Genomic DNA, 24209 nt, shown 5'->3' with positions numbered 1-24209 from the left:
TGACCAAAAGTAATGAGATTGTGTCAGCAACATTGCCAAAGTGCAAGTAGAGTGGATGTGTAATCTGTGGTCCAAATTCTCATTTTCAGTAATGCAGCTGTAAATCCAGTGTCGTATAATGAATTCAGAAGGTATACCCCAGGTACCAGTAGAGGGGTTGAGCCTGCTCTCAGACATAGAGCCTGTGTTAAAAAGACACTGCTGCCTCTTGCTCAGAAAACAGGTTAATAAGCTGTCAAAAACTATTTTGGGTCTGCTTCTGGCAGTCTCTTATCTATGTAAAGATTTTGGCTTCTATATTCCTTAAAGCTGTACGTTACCACAAATTCCACAAGCCAAATTTTGACCATTTATGGCTCAGTCCTTTCAGGTACCTGTGTAACAACACCGAAGCCTGCCACTGGGTGATACTTGACCCCTTGCAGATTGTTGACTTCTAGGAAGATCGTCCTTCAACTCCTTTTGTACTCACTAGGACCTGTGTCTGTTTGGAGGGGGGTTGTTAGTTTTATTTTGTTGTGGTTTTATAAGTCTAGAGCAAGACCAATTCTACTTGATCTGTTCACTGAAATCAGTAATACCATTTAATGAGAGTTCCTGTTCACTGTTGTCAGTAAAACACCCATTTGTTTTTGTTGTTCTCGTGTTATTCAAGCAAAAGTCTCTGTATCCTTCATTAGGAAATTCAGAAATTAGTTTAAAAAATGGAAATGTAGTGGACATTGTTGTTTTCTTAATATTTACAGTTGGTAGCATCTTACAGAGCTGCCTTTTCAATAATAAATATTTGGATAAGGCTTTTTTTTTTTTTTTTCTGTTACTCATTTACATTGACTATAAGAGGTACAGAATGAGAGGCCAGACTATGATTTGAAGATGCAGGCTCTAGAGAAGAGACCTTGTAGGGTATATTAGACAAAGGGTCTTTGCTAGACCCTTCAAAATAATCTGTCAAAGTGGGAGCTCTGCGAGAGGGAATAAGATTTGTGATATCACCCCGTGATCATATAGTCACTAAAGTACACAAGGTGTGCTACTAGTTCTTTGTCAAGTCTTACAGTGTAGCGAGCTGATATGAGACACTGTCATCATGTACTGTCAAAATTAATAGGTATGTGTTTGTGGTATGTGTAACATTTGGATTTTGAATGCACATTAAAATTGTCCAGACTATTAACGGGAAGATTGAGCTTTCACTGAGAAACCAAAGTTGGACAATCCCTTTGTGCATAGCAGTTCTGTCCTGACCTGTCAGCCTGTCATCTGCACAGCTCATCCTGCAACTCTGTTTTCTAAAGCTAAATAAGCTTTTCCTGACACAAATTGCTCTTTCCCCATCCTCTGCAGCATTTTGAAATGGTATGTCTGAAGTATAGCCGTGCGTGTTTCCTTCTACTGAAGCTATTCTTTTGTCAATGGCAGGATCTGCAGCGAGACATAGAGCAACACACTGCAGGGGTGGAATCCGTGTTTAATATTTGCGAAGTCCTGCTACATGATTCAGATGCATGTGCTAATGAGACAGAATGTGACTCCATCCAGCAGACTACCAGGAGTTTGGACAGACGATGGAGAAACATTTGCGCCATGTCTATGGAAAGGCGAATGAAGTAAGTCTTTTTTTCTTACCCCTCCTAAAAAAGCCTGTGGCAGCATTTCAAAGAAACGCCACAATCTGAATTTTGAAAAAGAAAAAAATCTAAAGTGAACAGTTAGCTTGTGATAAAACCTTTCCATTTTTCTATCTCCTTTGCAGAATTGAGGAAACCTGGCACCTATGGCAGAGGTTTTTGGATGACTATTCTCGCTTTGAAGATTGGCTAAAATCATCTGAAAGTACAGCAGCTAAGCCTAATTCTTCAGAGGTTTTGTACACACATGCAAAGGAGGAGCTGAAGAAATTTGAGGTGAATTTTTTTAATTAATTTTTTTATGCTCAGCGGAGGCTGAATGGTCAGCCTGCTAAATACTTACTGTCTGTGTAAAATGAATCACTAAAAAGCATCAGTTCGACAGTGTTTATGTTCAGAGAACATAAATAATTTGGCCTGTATGTAGCCGCCAGGTATCTGGCTGATTTATTTGTCTCCAGAATTTTTTTAATGTGGAGAATCCAATGCTCTGAACTGACAAGATCCTGCTCATAAGTTAAAAGATTTGCTTTTTATAGGCAAGAAACCTTTGTGGATTGATTTTTTTTTTTTCTTCCTTTTCCTAATGAGCTATGTCTGAGCAGATGATTTAGAATATGGGTCCTTTTCTGGATTTAATTTTGCACCTGGAAGGTCTGTTTTTAAGGGGCGGGCATCATCCCCTCTCTTGATGGATAGTATCTTCTGGATCCCTTCTTTTATCAGCAAGGGAACTGAGTTTCTTGATTTGCCTTGCAGGCATTTCAACGGCACGTACATGAACGTCTCACTCAGTTGGAGCTGATCAATAAACAGTACAGGCGACTGGCCCGTGAGAACCGCACCGACTCAGCCAGCAAGTTGAAGCAGATGGTACATGAAGGCAACCAGCGCTGGGATAATCTCCAGAAACGAGTCGCTGCCATTCTGAGGAGACTCAAGGTAATTGCACCGTGGGGTGAGAGTGGGGAGCATTTGTAAGTTTTTCTGTAGGAATTACCAATTACGTTCATGCACTTGCACCTTTCCATAAATAAGAGGAAGACAAAAAAGGGGCCTCAGTGCAGATACAGTTTGGAGTTTACAATGCCACTCTGCCCTTAAGCCAAGTTGTGGTTCACCTACAAGGTTTTAAATATGGAGATGTGATGGAGAAGCATGCTGCTGTCACCAGCTCCTGCTGTGTGCTCTACCTGACTGAGGAATGTTGTCAAAGAGTGTACTTGTGACATTTCAAAGAAGTGTCCTGCTTGTTGAGTTAAACTGATCTTTGGACAGGTATTCTGTGCTGTGCCCTGGGGGAAACTTGTCACTGCCTGATTTTTAAATACAGCAATGTTACAAACAACTGACAGGGTAAACTATTAGATCCCAAAGCTCAATGGATGATGCTGTGAGAGCACTGATGGGGTTTGGTCTGTGCAGTTAGGATAGGAGGTTTGTGTTTTGGATGTTATATGATCCCCTTCCTGAACAGTAAATCCACTGGGAAGTGGGGCACTGCAAGCTTCATGTCTGTTAGCAGTTTCTGTGGGAGATGGCAGCAGAGATACCGCCTCCTGGCTTCCATGTCAAATGATGCATTAATTACACTGGCATGGTCAGGTCACGCATAATGCAATTTCTCCGTTGTTTTACTGATTTTATTGTCACAGTTCTAATTACTTTGAGATGGGGCTGGCTTCCTTTGTCTGTCTGTCTTCTAAATTTAGAACAATTTGGATGTTAAACCTGAGTCCAAATAACTGTTACACTGGTATAATGAGGTGGGAGAAGGTGTACAGTGTGGAAGCAAGAATATAATTTTTTGGAAGCATCTTGCACTGCTGAAGTTTTATTCCCTCTCCCACAGAAATAATGTACTGAGATAGAACACTTTGTTCCGGTATCACAGCAGGAAGGGGACAGTTTTTATACATGGCATGCTGCTGTTTGTGCCCTGAAGGACTTTAATGTGAACAGCAGTTTTGAAACAAAACACTGTTTTCAGAGGGCTACTGTGACTATCTTTAGTATCTGAAGTTTTCTAATACTGCCTCACTTCTTCCTATTCAGCACTTCACCAACAGGAGAGATGAGTTTGAGGGGACGAGGGAAAGCATCCTTGTTTGGCTCACAGAAATGGACCTTCAGCTGACAAACGTGGAGCACTTCTCAAAAAGTAACTTTGATGACAAAATGCGCCAGTTAAATGTACGTATTCTTATAAAGCAGTTGTTTAATATAGGCCATCTGATCCTGTTGGCTGCCCTCTCTTGACAGAATCATCTACTTTTCTGGAACTTCACAATAGCCAACAGATTTCTGTAGGGCTCTATTTCTTTTTAAGACACCAGTAAATTGTTAAGACTTGTCCTTTGAATCAAGATTAAACTGTATGGTTTAAACTCTGATTCAGTGTTCAAGCTCAGTTCTATCCTGCCATTTTCTCCTGACACTGAGATTCAGTGACAGTGATATCTGGCCTGGAAGGCAGCACATGCAGGCTAAAAGTAAAAGCTACGGGCCTAATTTCAGGCATTATTTTTCTAGTGAGAAATATTTTTTTTAGCATTAAAGATGTCTCTTCTGAGTACATTGTTTGTAGCTGGGACTTTCAAACAGAAATAGGACAGCAGGCGTGTGCAGTGACTCTAAAGAACATACTAGTTCTTTGCTACCTGCTCATATATGCTCATTTCACATTTCTGCCTGCACTGCTAATTGTTTTGGGATGTAGATTTACTGTTTTGTAGGCTGGAAGCCCAGCCAGCCATACAAACTTCTTTGCTATAGAGAAAAAGATTGTGTGTACCCAACAAAAAAATAAAATCTGATTAGTTGAACTCTCATATCACGATCCCCTGCAGGCTCAGGACACTGCAGTCATATTGATGTACACATGGGTGGAAAAAGCCACTTCATCTGGAACTGTAATCCTGCTAATAAAACAAACCTCTGGACCTCTTGAGTAAAAAGATTTATGCCAAATGAAATTAAACAACAATATCAATTGCTGCTTTTCTTTTACTGCAGTAGGCGAGAAAAGAAGGGCAAACCTTAGGCTAGAAAGGGGCATTTGCAGAAGTAATTATTTTTCTTTTATGTTCCAAATAGGGTTTCCAGCAGGAAATAACGCTAAACACCAATAAGATTGATCAATTAATCGTTTTTGGGGAGCAGTTGATTCAGAAGAGTGAGCCTTTGGATGCTACCCTGATTGAAGACGAATTGGAAGAACTTCATCGATACTGTCAAGAAGTGTTTGGGCGAGTTGCCCGGTTTCATCAAAGATTGACTTCAAGGCATCCTGTAAGAAGCAGCAGTTGTTTTGATGCTGTGGAAATATTTTGATGTTTGAACTGCAATGCTTATTGCTCATCCCTAGCTGCTTGACTGAGTGGTTTGAGCTAAAAGGGGTCAGGAGCTCCTCAGTAGTTGTGCCAGCTTTGCTAAATCTCTGTCGCCTGTCTTGTCTCCTCATGACTCTCCTGTTGGGACTCTGGATAATAGCATGGAAGTAATTCACAGGGTTAATACTTAGAGAGTAGTAGTTTGAGGGCTTCAAAAGCTTTTTTTGGTGGTTTTAATATCACTTTGTTTCTTTAATTTCAATAACATGCTTAGAATATCTCTTTGTTTGTGAAGCTCCATCTGTCCACTTCCTTGTGAGAACCCTGAATGGATAGCAGCATGTTCTTTTCTTTTCACTGGGAACATTCAGATGATTCTCAATTTGCTTTGGCTCAGAAACAAAGAACATGTATTAGAAAGCCAGGTAGAGGAAGTAACATGAAAATCTATGAGTAGCTGTTTCATTGCTGACCTGTACGGTCCATTTGGAACTGGGTACCCCTCTCTGCAAACTAGAGAGAGATCTGGTGGTGGTGGTTGAGTGTCTTGAAAGGAGGAAGGTAGCTACTGATGTGATGATTGTTTTGTCAAAAGAGGAAGGAGACAGAAGTGATGCTTCCCTTAATTTTAGGCACATGGTCTTCGATTACTGCAGCTGACTGCAAAGCAGTCCCTACTAGTGGTGTGTGGCTCAATCATGAGCTCATTAAGCAGTCTAGATTTATTTTAAATCTAATTAATATGCAATAATTGTTATTTATTTTTAGGGATTGGATGATGAAAAAGAGACCTCTGAAAATGAGACGGATCCAGAAGACTCCAGAGAAATCCAGAATGATCCCTGGCATAAGAAGGCCATCAGCGAGGGGCCCTCTTCAACACAGTCCCTTTGCCATCTTATGCCCCCTACTCAAGGTCATGAAAGATCAGGCTGTGAAACCCCTGTCAGTGTTGACTCCATCCCGCTCGAGTGGGATCACACAGGTGATGTGGGAGGCTCTTCCTCTCACGAAGATGAAGAAGAAGCAACATACTACAGTGCTCTGTCAGGTGAGAACCAATTGCTAGCTGTTTGTTTTGACATGGACAACTGCAGGATGTCCCTGTGAGGGAAGGGAGGGGGATTGAGGTCTTGCTCCCATGCTGTTGGTTGGTTTTCAGGTACTATTAATAGATGGGAGAGACTCATCTCAGATATCTTGATGAAGGGAACGGTATTATCTAAACCAAGCTTATATTTTCAGAAACAAGGGGTTTAGAAACCTTAGTTTTTAAGAATGTTTAATGAAAATAGTACCAACAACTTATTTTGTCCTTTTGTCTTTGCTGTCCCTCATTGTTTCAGTTGTTTTGAATAGTTGGAAAATATTGAATAGTGAGGAAAATGACATTATTCTTTTTTCAGATGTAGAAATCACTGAAAATCCTGAGGCATATCTTAAAATGACCACAAAAACTTTGAAAGCATCTTCTGGTAGGCACCTGCTAATGCATGTGTCTGAACATGGCAATCTCCCTGTGCTGCACGCTATATTCCTCAACCTCTCTCATATGTAATGTCTGACTTCCTGCCTTGTGTGGACACCATGTCTCATCCTGTCATGGTGTTCTTACGCTGCAGTATTCACATGTACATTACAAAGCAGTCAAGAACATACCATTTAGATTTTGCCTGGTAAATGCCGAGGTGGTTAATGTGCATTTCATTGGATTGATCCAAAGCCTTTTGGTACTTTCTTGGTGGTTTGCTCTGGGTAGTATCACTTTGTTGGTTGTTTCTAATTTTGATTGCATAAATACTGAAGGCAGTAGTTCCAACTCTGCACGTATTTTTTGTGTTTTGTGCATGACAGAACCGTGCGTGTCCTGTCTGTTAAATCCAGAACAAATATTCTCCAAATCAGGACATGTCTATACTTGTCCCTACTGGAACGCATTGCCGATGTGTGATAGTACTGTTGGGATACAAACTTTCCAAAAGTGCAGCCCTTTTCTTGTGTTTTTTGAATACTCGGATCTGTATTCAAGCATTTTCCAGAAGAAAACAGAATGTCCCATAACTGCATGGCTCTCATCTCATTACCTTTGAAACACTGTTGATGTTTTGCAAATGTGCATGCTTTGCAAGGAAAGCTGCAAAACTGTCATTTTTATGCCATAACTTGATGCCATTTTATTCAGAGCGCTTTCTAACTTAATACAAAGCAACAGCTTCCTTGTGGAGATGGGATTTTGCACTCATGGCATGTGGTTTTCGTTTTATTTGTTTCAGGAAAGTCTGTTACAGATGGTCATCCTTGGCGTTCTCCAGATAGCCCAGTCTGCAGGAAACACAGATACAACCAGGCAGAGATGGTTGGAAATGTGTTGTCTGGTCCAGAGACAAGTACTCCCTATAAGCCAGACTATGTGAGTTGGAGGCTCTGTGGGCACTGAACCTGTACTACACAGTCTGTCTGTTGTTCCCCTGTAACTCCATTCTCTTCCCCACCTCCAGCATCAAGGAAAATATTAGTCATGTGGGAAATGTTCACTTTATGCAGACTTGGATGATACTTCTGGTGGCTCAGGTAGCCAGTGAGAGTCTCTATTCACTTGCTAGAAAAGCTTCTTTAAAGCAATTCATAACAATGAAGTGAGGCTCCTGTTTAGAGTCAGTGTCTGAAGGAACTTACTTCCTCTATTGCCATAGGACAAGTCTAGGAGAATTTAACCATCCCCAAGGAGAGGCTGTAAATACCTCCCTTGATACTTACTAAGCTATCTTCCTTTCTTAAGCAGACCAATTTGAAGGGTCCTTTTCTAGCATGCAACCCACTGTTTAATCTGCCTCTGGGCATTTAAAAATGTGCCAAAATGGCTGTTTGTTGGTACCTCATCCTTGGTGGCTGGTTGCCAGCTGTGGCTTTGCCAGCATCTGCCAGGCTCAGTGGATCTGGACCAGTTGCCAGCACTCTTCCAGGCACAAAATGGCACAGGTATCTGACTGCTTTTGTCATCATTAATCCAGTCTTAGAGCCTTAGAGTCTGAGTCTTATTGCCAAGATCCAGAATCCAACAAAAAGCATCAGCTAATGTACATTGTCTGGTACATGTATTGCACAAGCAATTAATTTGCCATGTCCAGTCTTGTAATAATTAGCGTGACTATGGTGTGTGTTTCTTTACTGAGAAGGCACAGATTGCCAGTATAAGCTGTTAAACAAAGATGCAGAAGCCCAGTGCTAAATCGGACATGCAAGAGCTCAGCAGCAGCCCAGCCACCCCAAAGTGACACAAAATGAAGTTTGAACTTTGACTGCTTGTTAACCTGCAGGGCTCACCCACCAAAATGTCATTCCAGGTGAAGCAGCTTAGCTCTGCAAGCAGCAGCAGCGTCAAGGAGAAAATTACCTCTGCTAACATGAGTGACGAAGAACCCCAGGATGACCAAGAGCTTGTGAATATAGCAGCTGCGGAGAAGCAGTCAGGTACAGAGCGTTAGGAGTGGCTTTGGTGCTGTGGTGTTTGTCCTGTGACTCTGGGGGAGACGAAGCAGAGATGGCACAAAGGCACCACGTTTGCCTTGGGAGAAAATAGAAGTAAACTGCTGTTTTCTACATTAATGTATTTTGCTAAGCTGCCTTCTGATCTGGTACTGTCCAACCCATGTTTGCTGTTCTAAGCTTCTACATTTTCTGCCAGAATTGAGGTTTTTGTCACTCACAATATACTTGTATCTCTGCTGGTTGGAATGAATGGGAACAATTTCACTTTTGTGTGATACTGGATACATCAGAGACTTTTAATCAGATTTCAAACCAAAGAAGTGTGTCTCTGTCTAAAATAAGATTGCTGTGGTTCGTTTTCTCAGTTATTGGTACTCCATATAACAAGATGCTACAACTCCCATTTACAGAAATGTTTTGTCAAAGCTGGTAATGTATTCTGGTCTTCACTGTGCTCCTTTCTTCAAAATAGGTGAATAAGCTGGTTCTCTTAACCTCTTAGGACCTCATTCCTGGTTTCAGGTGCTTGAGATTGTAATAACACATCTATACTGCAATCACAAAAGCAAATCACGTGACAAAAAGAAGACTAGCTCCATGCACCAGCTTACTTCATGTCTCTGGTCTCACACATGGACCAGGGATGAGTCCCATTACATGGTATGAAGAGGAAGACCTCTGAGAAGGGCTTAGTATGCTTTCAGAAATAAGTGCTAGTGATCGCACACATGGCACCTCCATCTCCTTTAGCACTGAACTGATGAAACACAAACTCAAGTCCTAACTGCTCGATCATACTTTGTCCCGTGATGAATTTTGGTGTCTACCAAATCACAGCTTGGCTCATTGAATTCCATGCTTTATTCTTCCAAGTGAATTAAAACATCTTCACGTAATGTGATTAAAACCCTGTGTAGCATTACTGTGTGGATGACTTGACCAGTGATATGAAACTTACAGACTGCAGAATCTCAAGGTAGCAGGATCTACATGATAGCAATTATTTGGCCTTGAGTAGACTGGAGAATAATTTACTCGTAGAACTCCTTGCAGCTGTTTTACGCATTCTTAAGCATTTGTTGTTCTATCATTTGTAGGCATTGTTGATAGGTGGGAGCTCATCCAAGCTCAAGACCTCAGAAATAAACTTAGAATGAAACAGAAATTACAGCAGTGGCAGCAGCTGAACTCAGATCTCAGCGACATCTCTGCTTGGCTTGATAAAACTGAGAAAGAGCTGGAAGAGCTGCAAACAGTGAAACCCCCAGCCAGCATGCAGGCGTTGGAACAGGGGGTCAAGAAATTGAAAGTAAGTTACGGCATACCAAAAAGTGGGATTTCAAGATGTTGGATGTTGATGCTCTTTGTGATCCTAGTATGAATGCTAATAGCAGTGTGTTTATTCTCTCTCAAACAAGACATTCAGCCCTAGACTTCTCTTTTAGGCCTTTTGTTTTAGAAAACAAACATAGAAAAAAAGCTAAATATTGAAGGCCTAGATTCCCCAAATGCCTAGGATCAGGCCTTGTCGTGGGAGGTTGGGTATTCTGAGCAGTGGTATCAGCATTTTGGACTTTTTCTGTGCCATTCCCCTATATGCAAACCAAAAACAGGTTGAAAATTATCTGGGTCTACAGGCTGCAAAGTCTAGGCTGATTTTTTTTTTTTTTTTTTTTTTGGGAGTGGGTTGGGGTTGAGGTTATAGCTCCAACAGGGAGCCTGAGAAAGATCTGCTTTGAAGCTGTGGGTTTTAGCAATATGGTGTTTTAGGAAAAAAAAAATCAGACCTCTAAATAGCACCTTTGTCCAACAGTTGAAGGATACATCCTTTCAAAATGTGCAGTTGCATTTTTTCACTTTGCAAATGCAGATTTCTCATCAAACAGAATGTATTAGTTAAAAACAAGAAAAATAAATCCAGTCTCTGCTAATCTTCAGCCAAGAAATGTAACAGTTAGAGACAATAACTTCAGTATTTGTCAGCATGTGTGGTCATGTTATGTTGCCTGCTATGACTCTCGGCTTCCATAAATTGGGACTAAGTCAGGTCTGCAGGTTGAACCAGCAGGTTACCAGGGCACATGGAAGTGCTAGGTCCCTAGGACTTAGGTAACAGAATGCCTCGGGTTGAACGCGGAGAGAACAAGTGTTCCTAACACTTGTGGGAGTGCACAATCCCCGTGTGCTCACCCTTCTGCCAGCAGCCTCGTATGGAGTCACCCACCCAAATCCTGAGGCTACTGGTCAGTTTGGTGTCACGCTTGGGCTGCTGCTCACAAACCAGACACTCTGCAGGACGGAGGAGGGAAGTGCTTCACTTCAGGATGGGGTTGGATGTCTGACCTCTTCAAGGAGCAAAGCTTCACTTCTCCTTCTCTCATCTGCATTTTCTTAAGAGGAGTCCAGCTGTACTGTAAATACCCTTTTGAGACAGCTTGGCTTTCTGTGGGTGTCTAAAAGAGCCACTGTGCTCTGAGACTTGACTTTCATGAGATGCCAGTACATCCCAAGTGCCCTGGATAGGGATAAAGCCATTGTGGCTGCAGACTGGCTTACTGGTGTTTAGAAGTCTGTGATGGACTGTTTGTATTGTCTGATACTGAAAGAAACTTTGTTGCTTGAAGGAGGGAGATGGAGTTCTTTGATGAGTGAAATGTAATTCGGACCAGTGGTTTTCAACAAGTGGGACACAGATCTTGAGAATATATAGATTGACACTCTTAGTTACAAAGGCTGCTAAGAAAAGCAATCTGAGCTGTGTTGATTGCAAGACTTATCCTGCAGCTCTTACTTTTCTACTGCAAGAGCCCACAACTTGAAAAAGACTGAGTACACTTGATTCAAACTGTAAACTTCTTGAGGGTACAAGGTATTGTTTGGCATTTGTGTTTTAAAAAAAACCTTCAGAAATATGGTCTCAAACCTTAACTTAAAGGTGGTTAGGTGATACAGCCATGACTTCACAAATTCTGCAGGACTGCCATTTGGGGGGACCTTGACAAGTCAGAGAAATGGCCTGACAGAAATTCTGACTAAAGAAAAAATAATTTCTCACAGTGGGGTGGCCTGGTGTGGGACCAAGAGGGGATGGGGAATTGTGAGATACTCAAAATTTGACTGGATGAAGCTCTGAGCAGACTGCTCTGAGTTGGAAGTTGGCCCTACTTGGAGCAGGAGGAAGGAGTGCAGACCTCCAGATGTCCCTTTCAACATTATTTTATGATACAATTCTAGGATTCTGAGGTGGTAAAACCTTTATAAATCAAGAGGAAATACCATGTGATGACCTGTGGGAATATTTGTCCAAATGGGAGGGAAAAAGACAGCTCAGAGGAATGAAGGGCAGTTGTGGAAGCCCAGCCAGATTTGTTTTCTTCAAAGTTTTGGCTTTACAAAACCAAAACAGCAACAGAAAGAGGTCACCTTAATCTGTTCCTTAGCAGTATCTGAAAAGCCACCAGATTCAAACAGCCCAACATTTCCCCAATACCCATGATGCTTTTGAGCATTTAATTTTATTGTAAATAAACAACATGTTTTTCATCATTCCTAGAAGCTCCTAATCCTCTTTTTTTCTACCAGGACATGCATAAAGCATTTGATAACTACAAAGCAGTGGTGCTTTCCGTTAACCTGAGCAGCAAAGAATTCCAGAAAGCAGATAGCACGGAGTTCAAAGAGCTTCAGAACAGGCTTCGGAAGGTAAACTTGCATTGGGAGAAAGCAACTCATGCATTGGACAACTGGAGGAAAGGTTTACAACAAGCCCTACTGCATTGCCAGGTACATACCACATGCCAGCTTATGAGGGAAAACAACTCTTGAGGGTGCTGCTGAGGGGTGGGAAAGGGCAGAGGGGTAATTCCTGCACATCAGTAGAATGGTTGCTCAGAATCCAAGACGCTTTATTTTCTCATAAACTTGACTGTGTTGGGTTTAAAGGGTTTGGTAAAAATATCTCTAAACTGGATATACCCTTTTATTATGTGGGTGGAATAGTTTAACTAGGTTGCAGTAGCCTCACTAATCGTGAATTTGTTGTTGTCTTTGTCTGCTCAGGGCTGGCCTTTTTTTTTTTTTTCTTTTTGTAGGCAAAGCCAGGTGAAAGTGTTTTTTCTCTTATGTGCAAACCTTTTGTTTCTCTAGGACTTCCATGATCAGAGTCAAAAACTAATTCTATGGTTAGCAAGTGCTGATAGCCGAAGGAATGAAGCACAAGTCACAGATCCAAATGCTGACCTCAGTACAGTACTGGAAAGCCTAAAGGAGCTAATGGTAAGTGTAATCTTAACTACAGCACCTCAGCTTTTCCAGTGAGTCAGTAGCTCTCACCACAAAATGAAGAGCACTGTGTTTATTTCTCAAGATGTCTGCAGCCTGTCCTCAAACCTGCTGTATTCAAGCATGTGGCTGGTTTCTGAAATGGACTCGAGATTGCCTATATGAGGCATTTTTTCTGTAATTACACATCATAATTAAGTTCCTTATGAACAGTCTTTATGCTGGAGTAAGACTTTCAATTTCCGAGATTTAATCTTTTCCATATGGATTAATTACTGCTACAACTATTTCTAAATGTTAGTTCAAGCAGGTAAAACCAGTCTCTTGAAGAGAACTTAATTTCAGATGTAGCTGTCAGCCATTCCTATGTATTGCAGATTCTTAGGCAGGTTGAGTTGTTCTTTAAAGCCTTCCAGAGTTCCTTCTTTTATGAGAACATCCTTAAAGTTGAGAGTAACGTTCTGTTGCACTGGTTGTTTTGTTTGTTCTAAGCAACTGGAGAAAGAGCTGCTGGAACAACAGCTTAAAGTAAACTCACTTCAAGAACTCACTGCTTACCTGCTGCTTAAATCAGATGGTGATTACATTGAAGCTGATGAGAAGGTCCATGTAATTGGAAGGAAACTGAAACAGCTTACTGAACAAGTTTCACATGACATAAAAACAATACAAGGAAATCTGGTGAGTTTAAATACTTGTTCATGGATCTTTCTCACTGAAAAGTTGTAACATGGTAAGAGTAAAGGTATTTTTTAAAGACTGACTTAAAGCTTAAGTACTTCCCAATTCATAAGCTGAAAAAAGAACACTTAAGTCTGGCTATAAGAAAAACTTCAGCACCATGAGGCTAGTACAGTATTGACATGGCCCAGAGAGGTTGAGCAGTCTCCATCCTTGAGGGGTTTGAAGGGTAGACAGAGTAAAGCTTTGAGTAAGGCTCTTGGTCTGCTTTGGGCAGGAGGTTGGGCTCGATGAACTTCCTGAGGCCCCTTCCAACCTGAATTATCCTACGATCCATTCCAAGGATCAGGCTGGGAGTGTGCAATGAACACACAGGAGTTGTAGTTCGTATCAGTATGTTCCTTATCCTGAGAGCCGTTGGATAGAGATATTTTCAAGTTAGCATCTGTACGCCCCTGTTCCATCACAATTCCTTCAGGTTGCACATAGTAAAACATTTCTTTTTGCTGGAGAACTGGAGCATCTGTTTACCACTGGTTATGCCTGTCTAGAGAGACAATGGGCTGTGCACCTGCAGAGAGGCAATGAAAGATGACTCTTTGCACTTCATCTGTTGTGAGTTTTGAACATGCATTTTAAAGAGGAAGGTGTGGTTGCCTTTTAGGATGCCAGCGCATTCCTGCTGGTCCCAGATGACTTGGACTCAGGAGGTTGTAATCCAGTCACAGAGAAATCCAGCCCTGCTCTGAAGGTGGCAAGTTTGTTTTTTTTTTTCTAATATTTTACTATCAGCATATGGCATTTTTTTTATATATTTAGCTTAAAACTCCCTCAAATTTAATCATTTTACCTTTTGGATGCATGTACCTTATTACAGAATTTACAACAAGGCTTTAAAGCCTACAGCTGTCTTTTCTGAGAAAGAGAAATTCCTTGTAGTTTCTGAAACTACAAGTTTCTGGATACTAAAAGCTGTTTGTCTCAACAGATCACCGTGAGGAGAACTGAAGATGGCAGAAGCAGCAGCAGCACAAGGTATTATATTGTGTTTGCCTGATCTCTTGGAGGATAGTGAGGACAGCAGAGATGAGCTGAGTGCCAGCAGAAACTGGGCAGCTCTTCTTCCTAGGCTGGCATACAGGTGGAGGTGATTTCTGCCTACCTGCAGTGTCTCCTCTGGTTTCCTTTAGCACTCCTGCTCCTAGATGTGCAACCTTGGCTTGTCTTTACTCTTGACAAAATAGTTTTTGTGCCAAATGGGGGAATATTTTAGTTTAAAATCTTCCTTTAATTCCACCACCATGCCTGGAAAAAGAAACTTGGGGCTTAAAGCCACTTAGTACAACCACACTATGAAAGACAAAGGGAGAACTTCACCCCCGGTACATGGGGCCTCTTCAAAGGATAGATCTCGGTAATGCCAAGGCAGAGAAGAGCCCAGTCAGTCTGGGCAGTGGCTTTCCTTTATATTTCAGCCTGTCTTTAGAGTGCAGTTGCATCTGAAAATAGGGGGAGAAAGCACAGATCTAAGCTATTACAAATGTTTCTTCTTTAGCAGTAAGGGCAGTAAACCCAAAGCAGCAGCTGGCTCCCTGCTGAGCAGTCTTGCACGCTTTCAAGTTGCAGTTCAAGTGTTCAATGTGTGGTGCATTTTCCTGTAGATGCGCAGCCCTGCATCTTGGAAGGGTAGCGTGAGCCCTGGAGAGGGAGTTAAAATAACTTGTTTAATTGAAAGTCTAAAGTGCCTTTTTTTGTTTTTCCTTTTTTTTTTCTCCTTTCCAGAGGTGAAAGCCATCCACAACCTACTCAAACAATTCCTCGGTCTCCCTCCTTCTTTTACCGTGTATTACGAGCAGCTTTACCTCTTCAGTTATTCTTTCTACTGCTTTTACTTCTGGCTTGCATGATTCCATCTTCTGAGGAAGACTACAGCTGCACCCAGGCAAACAACTTTGCCCGTTCTTTCTATCCCATGCTGCGATACACCAATGGGCCTCCACCAACTTAGACAGCAGCCCATGAATCTTCAGTTATACCAAAACACCCTGTCTGCGGTGCTTTTTTCATGCTGCTAGCATCAACCAAGCAGTGACGTCGCGTAATTAAGTACAGAAACTTTTGTGCTATTAGTTCCCCAAACCAGCCACTACAGCATCCTTGCATCCTACACACTGCTGCGCAGGTTGCTGCTGTTGCAGGGAATGTGTTAAATTTCACATCTCAAAATGTATATCTTGACAAAATTTCAGCATTTTTGTACGGAAAACAAACTTTTTCTATAGATTTTTAAACTGTAAGCAACACACTTTATACTTTGATGCAATAGATACACTATTTTATAGGTGCAGTGCTCTTAAACTCGCAAGGTGATTGAATACTGAGTTACTAGATGCAGAAACCACATTACAGTAATCTTAAACGTAGCATGACAAAGCAGCAGTTGAACAGGCAACTTGCCTAAAATGACTGCCCACACTTCATATTACCTGTGTCTTTTGGTACTATATCACTTGCTGGAAAGAAAAAAATCTACATCTTTCTGAATCTTCGTTATTGTATTTTATTCATCTAACACCTTCAATAAAAGGATGCACATTTGTTTTGTTTTACATATAGTGTTCTAGCAGTTAGGATTGCTGTGTTGTCTTTTTATACCTCCTTTGAAATAAGAAATTGTTGAATTGCATGGAAATGGTTTATAATGCACATATTTTCTAGATGAACATGATTATGTAGACTATCCCTGATGTATACAAATAATGTAATGACTTTTTTTAATGAACGTTTTTTTCAGTTTTTAAGCTGCTGAATAGTGTACAGTATCTTGAGAGAGAATTGTGCGTTTTTATAAGCTTCATCTTTAAAATGAACCTGATGCTTGGGCAGGGGCTAGAGACACACCGTGTACAGTCAGCGTTGCCATCGCTTCTCGGTTGTACAGTTTGAGTACTGTCATTAAAATTTTGCCAATGTCTGCAGGGACTGTCAGTGTGTGGTGGGGGGCAGCCAGCCCAACGCTCCAGCAGTGCTGACCCTGCCCCTCCTGGAGAAGTCAGCGTATTTGTGTGCTGACACAAGGGTGGCAGCAGAGGCACAACCCCTCTCTGGCTTGTCAGAGCAAGGGATTAAAAATTCAGAAGTGGAGCCTGTGTTCGGGGGCACAGATCCTTTCCTTTGCAGCTGACTAATTTCCTAGAAGAAGAATACAAAGTTGAACCAACTAATGCTTATTGCTAGTTTGAAACACTGGACTACTTCCTCACCGTGGAACTGATTTTCTAAAGCAGGAGTTCCAGCAGTATGGGGAGGGGAAGTGCCTGCTGGGGAGAGCTCAGAGTGGTACTGAGGGATTTCACTGAACACTCAGAAGTTTTATGTTCAGTTGCTGTGGAAAACGCCCAGGAATTAGCCAGTGTCTGTAATGCTTACCTGTAGAAAATAGGATTTATGCTCAGCCTGTGAGACTTCTCCCACCTTTTCCACACTTCTCAACGCTGGTGGTTGCTCATTCCCCATCTTCTGGCAGGGGGATTTACGAAGCAGGTTGCTTTGCATTCAAAGAAAGAGTGCCTGTGGCAAACCAACAGCTTCTTCCCAGCCATGGTGGCAAAAAAAGCCTGGTTTATTTCCAGGATATTAAACTAAACTAGTATTTGACTGTGATGCAATTACGCTTGCAAAATTAGTTAGCAACATGGTTTAGGAAAGTCAAAGCTTACAATTTGGCACTTTTTAGTAGCGGAGCCATGCAGTAGTTCACATCCAGGCCACGTGCTCAGACAGGGGTCACAATAGGCCAGCTCCACCCTGATGTTCTCTGCTGGGTCCCGAGCGGGCAGCCCTCACCGCCGGGAAGCCAGCACGCCACTCTGCAGAGCTCTGCGTGTGCTCCAGCTACCAATTTCACAGCTACAGCTCTCACAGTAGTGCTGCATCCAGAGATAAATGATGGATCCTCCCCGCCCCTCGCCACACACGGACACGCACGCTCTCCTCTCTCCCTCTGCCATCATTATTTTGTATTTTGAAAGCAATTACTTTCAGATGGAGCTCATTTAAGTTTCTGCTGCTGTAGAAGTCAGCCAACTCTAACCATTATTTCATTGCCAGGTTGTCACAAATGCCCATGCAAACCTTTCTGCCAAGAACTAATAGTCAGTTGCTGACATGATATTCAGTTCTTCTGCCATTAAAGAACCTATGCAGGGGAAAAAATTTTGAACAGTGTTAAAAGGTCTAAAGAAATTTCATAGCCTGCAATTTCCTTTCATTATGTACAGTTATATCAAATTGTTGAGCTGATGTAATATATAAAATGAGGAGCTTTCATGAAATTATCTCAAAAGGTCACCCAAAAAAAAAAGTCGGGGAAAATAACTTAAATGTTTTTTCCCCCAAACCTATTTTAAATCGTTTTACTTCCAGTTGATTATAACCACTGCACTGTAGGCTGACACTGAAGTCAGCTTCAAACAAGCCATTATATATACACCCACCAATTTCTGGTGTCGTCCTCTTGCTCTGGATGGGGTTGTTACTGTTCAGTGGAAAAAAAAGAAAAAAAAAAAAAAAGGGGGAAAGAGCAATAGCACAAACATACATGTGTTCACTTTTGCACGTACATTGTATGTAGGAGCGAAACTAGGCCTAAAGAAGTCTTACTTCTTTGACAGCGAAATGAGAGCTCAGGCTCTTTTCAGCTCTATCTACCCCCCCACCCCAAAACAGTCAACAACAGCTCTGCCAGAGCGGGATCTGGGGGCCTGTTTGTTTATTATGACTTGTTCCCCCCACCCAGTGAAATTTGCCGGTGTCTGAACCACCAGGGCACAACCTCCATCTTCTGTGGTCGCTCGGTGCTGGGAAACGGCCCAAGAACTTGAGTTACCTGACAAATTAAATTGCCCTACAGCTTGTGGCGTGAGTGCAGAGTAAGGCTGAGGCACTGACACAGACACCCTGACCACGCACTTGGTGTGCTCGTGAAACCGGGCTGAGCTCAGCACCAGGAAGGAAATAAACCCCATAAAATAGGGCTTGGTGGTACCTGTTTCGTCAGCCACAACGATCTACAGCTGAATGAAACACACATCACTAGGCAAATACTAACGAACTAAAAAGCAGCTGAGAGAAAGGGAGGAGTTGTGGGGAGGTCATTGCATTAGTATACCACGTATAAAGCACCTCAAAAGGCACCAACTTCAGCCATAAACCTATTTCCATTGCAAACTTGCAGTGACAGTGAAACGTTGAAACTAAAACCACTTATAAAACGGGATTCAGAAAATTCTGGGGAAAAGGGATCTAGGAAACGTGCAGTCAGCACTGTTAGTGGCTATGCCAGCTCCTTAGTACGCAACATCACGATGAGCAAAGGTTTTTGTCTTTTGAGGCAGTAGCAGCAGAAGTTGGCATTTTTATAGCATAGAAATCTTGTTCCCTTCATGCACTTCAATGGAAATTGCTGACACTCAACCGTGCATGAGGAGTGCAGGTGAAGAACACGCAGGTCATAAATAAAATGAAGTCCTAGCTATGAAACAGTGTCCCATTTAACTCACCACTTCAGTAGTAGAACACTGAGAAAGGAATATAAATAATATTTATTTTCTATCTTTTAGTAATCTACTGTCTTTTCATATTCCCATTCCCAACAAACACCCTCTTTAATACTGGTTTAGGCACTGGGTCAGCACTACAGCCACCCACAGCCTTATCTGCTTTGCTGAATTATTCTCTCACAGGACATAAATAACGTCAAACAGTTTCTTCTGAGATGAATGGTGATGATAGCAAAGGCATTTCCGTGACTTCCAGCTCTCATTAAGGAAGGATCACAGCACTGTGCACCATTGCAAGAAACTGCAGCCTACAGCTGGGCCGGGACTAAGAGCAGATCTACTGGTGCCTGTCCATGACTGTACTTGCCTACAGCAGCCAGGAACAGGGGTTATAAACTACTCTGTATCCAAAACACTACATGTTGGTGCATATATAGAATACATATATGATCAGTGTTCAGCCCCATAAAACAGTAATTCCTGTGACAGGCCCTTAGACTGTCCTTGCTTCGAGGCACCTCAGACAAAGCCATACTTCAACTTCAGCTCTCAAAGTAAGAGCCACTTGTCTCACATGGGCACTTTCCTTGGTGAGGAAGGGCAGGGAAGAGAGGGAATCTATCTTCCCCTGTGCTAAGATCAAAATAAACCCATAATCACAACAACATTTTTAACATACGTGGGTTAAAGCACATCTTCAGAAAGAGCAGCAATTTCATCAGCGCACAACTATTTTCTATTACTTGGATAAAGGAACAACCTTGGATGCACAAAAGCGGGTTCGCTGGGCCAGCTTTTAAAAAACATTCGGGTCCAGCTTAATGGGGAAAGCTCAGGCTTGCTTTCTCTATAGTTAGGCTCCAAAGCCATCAGAGCAACAGGCAGCAGCAGCAGTGCTGGGCCTTTCAAGACCCCACCACGACCATGGCCATCAGCGACACTTGGCGTGCTCAGGATGAGCTTCCACATGAAACTTTTGTGCCAATTCATACAAATGTGTATAAATGTAGATACTTATACATATGTACAAATCTTCTGCAGGCAATTCTAAATTACATTTGCAGGCCTTGATCCTGACAGGGGACCTCAACCACCCAGACATGCTTTGGAACTGCCAGCACAGCGAACTGCCAGCAGCACGGCAACTACTGGAGTGTGTTGAGGGCAACTTCCCAGCACAGGAGATGGAGAGCCTGACCAGAGGAGAGACACTGCTGGACCTGTTGCTCATTAATGCAGAAGAGCTTAACCAGAGGTAGCTTGGAAGTAGCCTGGGGTGCAGTGATCATGCCCTGATGGAATGTTCAATCCTGATGGGTAAAAGATGGGTAAAAAGTAGAGTGAGGACCTTGAACCTCAGGCAAACTTTCAAAAGATGATAAGGGCACTAGTGCACAGGATGCCTTGGAAAACTGCCCTCAGAGGCAAAGGAGCGAATGAGAGCTGGGAAATAAAGACTTTTTTCTCAGGACATGAGAGCTCTCAATCCTGATGTGCAGTAAGTTGGGCAGGGGAGGCAAGAACCAGCTTGGTTAAGTCAAGACCTCTTAGCCCAACTAAAACACAAACCCAAAATGCATAGGCAGTGGAGGCAGGGATATACATCCTGGGGAGATTATAGGGATGTGGATGGTAAGTGCAGAGAGGGGATCAGGAAAGCCAAGGCACAGATGGAGCTGAACTTCTCTACTGACATGAAAAATAACAAGGGTATCTTCAGGAATGTGGGACAACAAAGGAAGGTGAAAGAAATTGTATTTGCCCTGATAAGTGAAATGGAAGACCTGGCTACAACTAACAACAGGTGATTGGCAACAGCCATAGTGGCTTCATTGAAGGCAAATCGTGCCTGAAGAATTTGGTGGTCTTCTAACATGCAGTTAGAGCATTGGTGGGTAAGGGAGGAGCAACTGACATCATCTACCTGGACTTGTACCAAGCATTTGACACCGTCCCACACAAAATCCTTGTCCTAAATTGGAGAGATCTGGAGTTGATGGATGGGCCACTCAGTGCATAAGGAACTGGCTGGATGGTCACATCCAAAGAGTTGCAGTCAACAGCTCAACGTCTGCTTGGGGAGCAGAGATGAGTGGTGTTCCTCAGAAGGCTCCAGGGACACCTTATAGTGGCCTTCCAGTACTTACAGGGCTCCGACAGGCAAGATGGGCATGGACTCTTTATCAGGGAGTGTAGTGATAGGATGAGGGGTAATGGCTTTAAACGGAGAATAGATTTAGATTAAATATTGGGAAGAAATTCTCCCCTGTGAGGGTGGTGAGGCCCTGGCACAGGTTTCCCCGAGAAGCTGTGGCTGCCCCCTCCCTGGCAGTGTTCAAGGCCATGTTGGACGGGGCTTTGGGCAACCTGGGCTAGTGGAAAGTGGCCCTGCCCGTTGCAGGGGGTTGGGACTAGGTGATCTTCAAGGTCCCTTCCAATCCAAACCACGCTATGATGGTAAAATAAAGTCCAAACAAGACAAAAATTCTTACCTCAGAAGAGGCTGATCATTGGTGAGAGCTTGAATAGGACCAAAAGACGACTTTCGGGAGGCTCACTCCGTTTTTAGGCTCTGTTAAACCACTCTAATGATGCAAACAGAGCCAATGTCTTCCATACTCCACAGGCCATCAGGAGGAAGAAAAAGGTTCCAGCACTTAAGAAAATAATATCATTTCATCACAATGATCCCTGTATAGATTTATCATTCAGTCAGTAAGGAATTAACTTATTACAGAAATATGCATATTTATTGGAAAAAAACCCAACACTTCAAGAGCTTCCTACACGTTTTATAGGAGGACCCAGGCTGTTGGGCACTATCTCAAGGGAGTTTGTTTCAACACATCTTTTCACCATATTTTCCTCTCTGACTGGCAATGTGACAGCACTAAAAATGGTGAATTTGAAAGAAGATGGAGGTACAGAAAAGATCTCACAATCCTGGAAACAAACCATTTTACCTCCATGAAATGCTCCAAGATTAACCACGTCTCTTAAAAAAAAAAAAAAAAAAAAAAAAAAAAAAAAATCAAGGTTGTTTTACCATTTGGTTCTATTTCCAGACTTGAGATGAACCCCAGCATGTTTTTAACAGCATTCATAAGGAAAAGTTTGGGGTTTTTTCTTTCTTTTTTTTTCTTTTTTTTTTTAAATCCATGGCAACTGACACTCACAGGAACCAAGTTTGCTCACCTCTTCAAACATCCTCACCTCTTCAAACATCCCACAACTGCAGCATAATTTCAAGTAGAAACATCCACCTCTGGCCAGGTCCCAGCTTTCCCTCCCCTCCTCACAGCCCCTGCAGTTCCTCAGCACTCAGTTCATTCATACTGAAACTGGAAAAGCCCCCCCCAGCCCCCCCAGTATCTAAGCTGCAGTGGAGCGTGGCGGCTCTGCTCAGGGCTGGCAGGGAAAGGGACGTGCTCCACACCAGAAATGCAGCATCTGACAGAGCCTGTGGGATTGCAGGCTCATGCTGCACCCAGCACCTCTCTCAAGAGATGGAGGCACCCTTGTTCTCTCATTTTGCCACACAGCTCCCAGTTTATAAGCTGTGATGTTTTAGAGACGTGCACCTTCTACTTATCCAAATAAGAACCAGCTACATTAATCCAGAGAGACAACAGCTACTGGCTTTTGCCCATTTTAAAACACTAGTAGTAACTTTTAATAAAATTATGTTCAACAAGACAAAAAGTATCTGGTAAAATCACGTCATTGTCCTATTTGCACAGTGGCAGTAACAGCATATATGAATCACAATACGTGGCACAAATCTGCAGATCACCCTTTTACAGAGTCAATCTAGAGCAAATTTCCATTTAGAATTTTACGATTTATACCCACTCTATCCCATTTTCTTTTTGATTTGTTTCAAGACTGCACAGAAATTCAGCACTGCTAAAGCAAAACAAAAAATTCACTTAAACATTTTTTTGAAAAACTGTATTGAACAAAAAGATTACACAAGATAAAGAAAATCAGAGAAAAAACAATACAACAGGCACTGAGGCCAGAACATGAGCAAGCCCAAGGAACACTGTAATACATCTGTTTCACAGAAAAACTTCCCTCAGAATGAAAGTACCAATGAAATCCAGACTGTACTCACAATTTTTCCCTTTGTTGTAGTGAATATTATACTTATTTAGAAGGGCACAGTTTCTTAAAAACCGATAGAAAGGTAGCTAGTAAAAATTGAGACCATCAGAGCATCTGGTATAGTACAAGATCAAAACAAGACAATAGATTTGTGTAACTCACTGAAAACTCTTTATGCCCGTCCTATAAAAAATACTGTCCTTGGCTTTAAAAAAACACCAAGATCAAAGATTTGGCTAATATTCTAAGTATTCAAATGACATACTAATGAAAGTCCCTAATCCAAAAGATTTATTGGCTCAAAATAGACTTTTGGTGTGATCCCAATTTAATTTCACCATACCCAAAATGCCCAGAACATGCATGTGTTATATTTAAACATATCCATTTAGAGTGACTGCAATTCTAGCTCACGTCAAAATGCGATATTGGCAGTTGCCAGAATGAATGATGCCATCCTGCTCTGCACTGAGGTCACCGGCCAGGCTATTTCCTCTGTTTTTTTTTTTCCTCGGTGCAGCTTACTGGCATGCAAAAATCAGAACAGGGGGGTTTAAACACGCACCCTCAGTGAAATTCAAACAAGCCATCACACTTGCAAAGCAAAGCAAGTGCCAGAACCATCGTCCCCGCTCCTCTTTGAGGGATCCTATACAAGATACAGAAACCACAGCTAAGGTGCCATGCGCTTTGAGAACAAGCAAGCAGCAAACCGGGGGGGGCAGCAGGCAAAAGCAGGTCCCAGCTTAGGTTCCTGTCTGCAGCCTCACCCCCTGCAAGGGGCTTTTGGGTGGGTGGAACATAATTCCACATGTGAGTCAAAAGGGGGAGGGGAGGATGGTTTGTTTCTAGCTGATTCCACAAGCCCTGATTAGCAGATCATATACAAATACAAACCGTTAATATTCACAGAACAACCTCTTGTACCTAAATATTATAATAGATTTAACATCATTAATAAATATATAAAACAACATGTTAATCTCACAGACAAAACACGTTTCAAAGGTCAGCATTGACTGAAATATCCAGGCAGTTTGGTCATTGTTGAAAGCACTGAAGAAGTATACACAGATAATAATGTGAGTGTTAAGAACAGGCTCACAAAATATAAACTTAAGCTTGGT

The 24209-nt window shown here is 42.2% G+C and overlaps 1 protein-coding gene across 6 annotated transcripts in view; it reads left to right on the top strand.

The window, feature by feature from the left end:
- Positions 1 to 16388, top strand: part of SYNE2 (spectrin repeat containing nuclear envelope protein 2) — a 196589-nt gene extending 180201 nt beyond the window's left edge. For 3 of the 6 annotated variants that reach the window (XM_026849688.1, XM_026849685.1, XM_026849686.1), the window contains 16 exons: positions 1423 to 1610; positions 1757 to 1907; positions 2391 to 2573; positions 3687 to 3824; positions 4728 to 4922; positions 5732 to 6014; positions 6370 to 6438; positions 7237 to 7373; positions 8308 to 8434; positions 9550 to 9761; positions 12035 to 12235; positions 12599 to 12727; positions 13226 to 13414; positions 14079 to 14168; positions 14403 to 14449; positions 15197 to 16388. In XM_026849688.1, the coding sequence (XP_026705489.1) occupies positions 1423 to 1610; positions 1757 to 1907; positions 2391 to 2573; positions 3687 to 3824; positions 4728 to 4922; positions 5732 to 6014; positions 6370 to 6438; positions 7237 to 7373; positions 8308 to 8434; positions 9550 to 9761; positions 12035 to 12235; positions 12599 to 12727; positions 13226 to 13414; positions 14079 to 14168; positions 14403 to 14449; positions 15197 to 15422 (2565 nt within the window). In that variant the 3' untranslated portion in view covers positions 15423 to 16388. The remainder of the gene's footprint in view (positions 1 to 1422; positions 1611 to 1756; positions 1908 to 2390; positions 2574 to 3686; positions 3825 to 4727; positions 4923 to 5731; positions 6015 to 6369; positions 6439 to 7236; positions 7374 to 8307; positions 8435 to 9549; positions 9762 to 12034; positions 12236 to 12598; positions 12728 to 13225; positions 13415 to 14078; positions 14169 to 14402; positions 14450 to 15196) is intronic. The other 3 variants (XM_026849690.1, XM_026849689.1, XM_026849687.1) reach the window with 2 other exon arrangements.
- Positions 16389 to 24209: the final 7821 nt, after the last annotated feature.

This window comes from Athene cunicularia, assembly GCF_003259725.1.
Source record: "Athene cunicularia isolate RWA chromosome 5 unlocalized genomic scaffold, athCun1 chr5_part1, whole genome shotgun sequence".
In the NCBI taxonomy this organism is placed as follows: Eukaryota; Metazoa; Chordata; class Aves; order Strigiformes; family Strigidae; genus Athene; species Athene cunicularia.
Note: the sequence above shows the minus strand (reverse complement) of the source record. Positions and strands in the feature narration are given on the sequence as shown.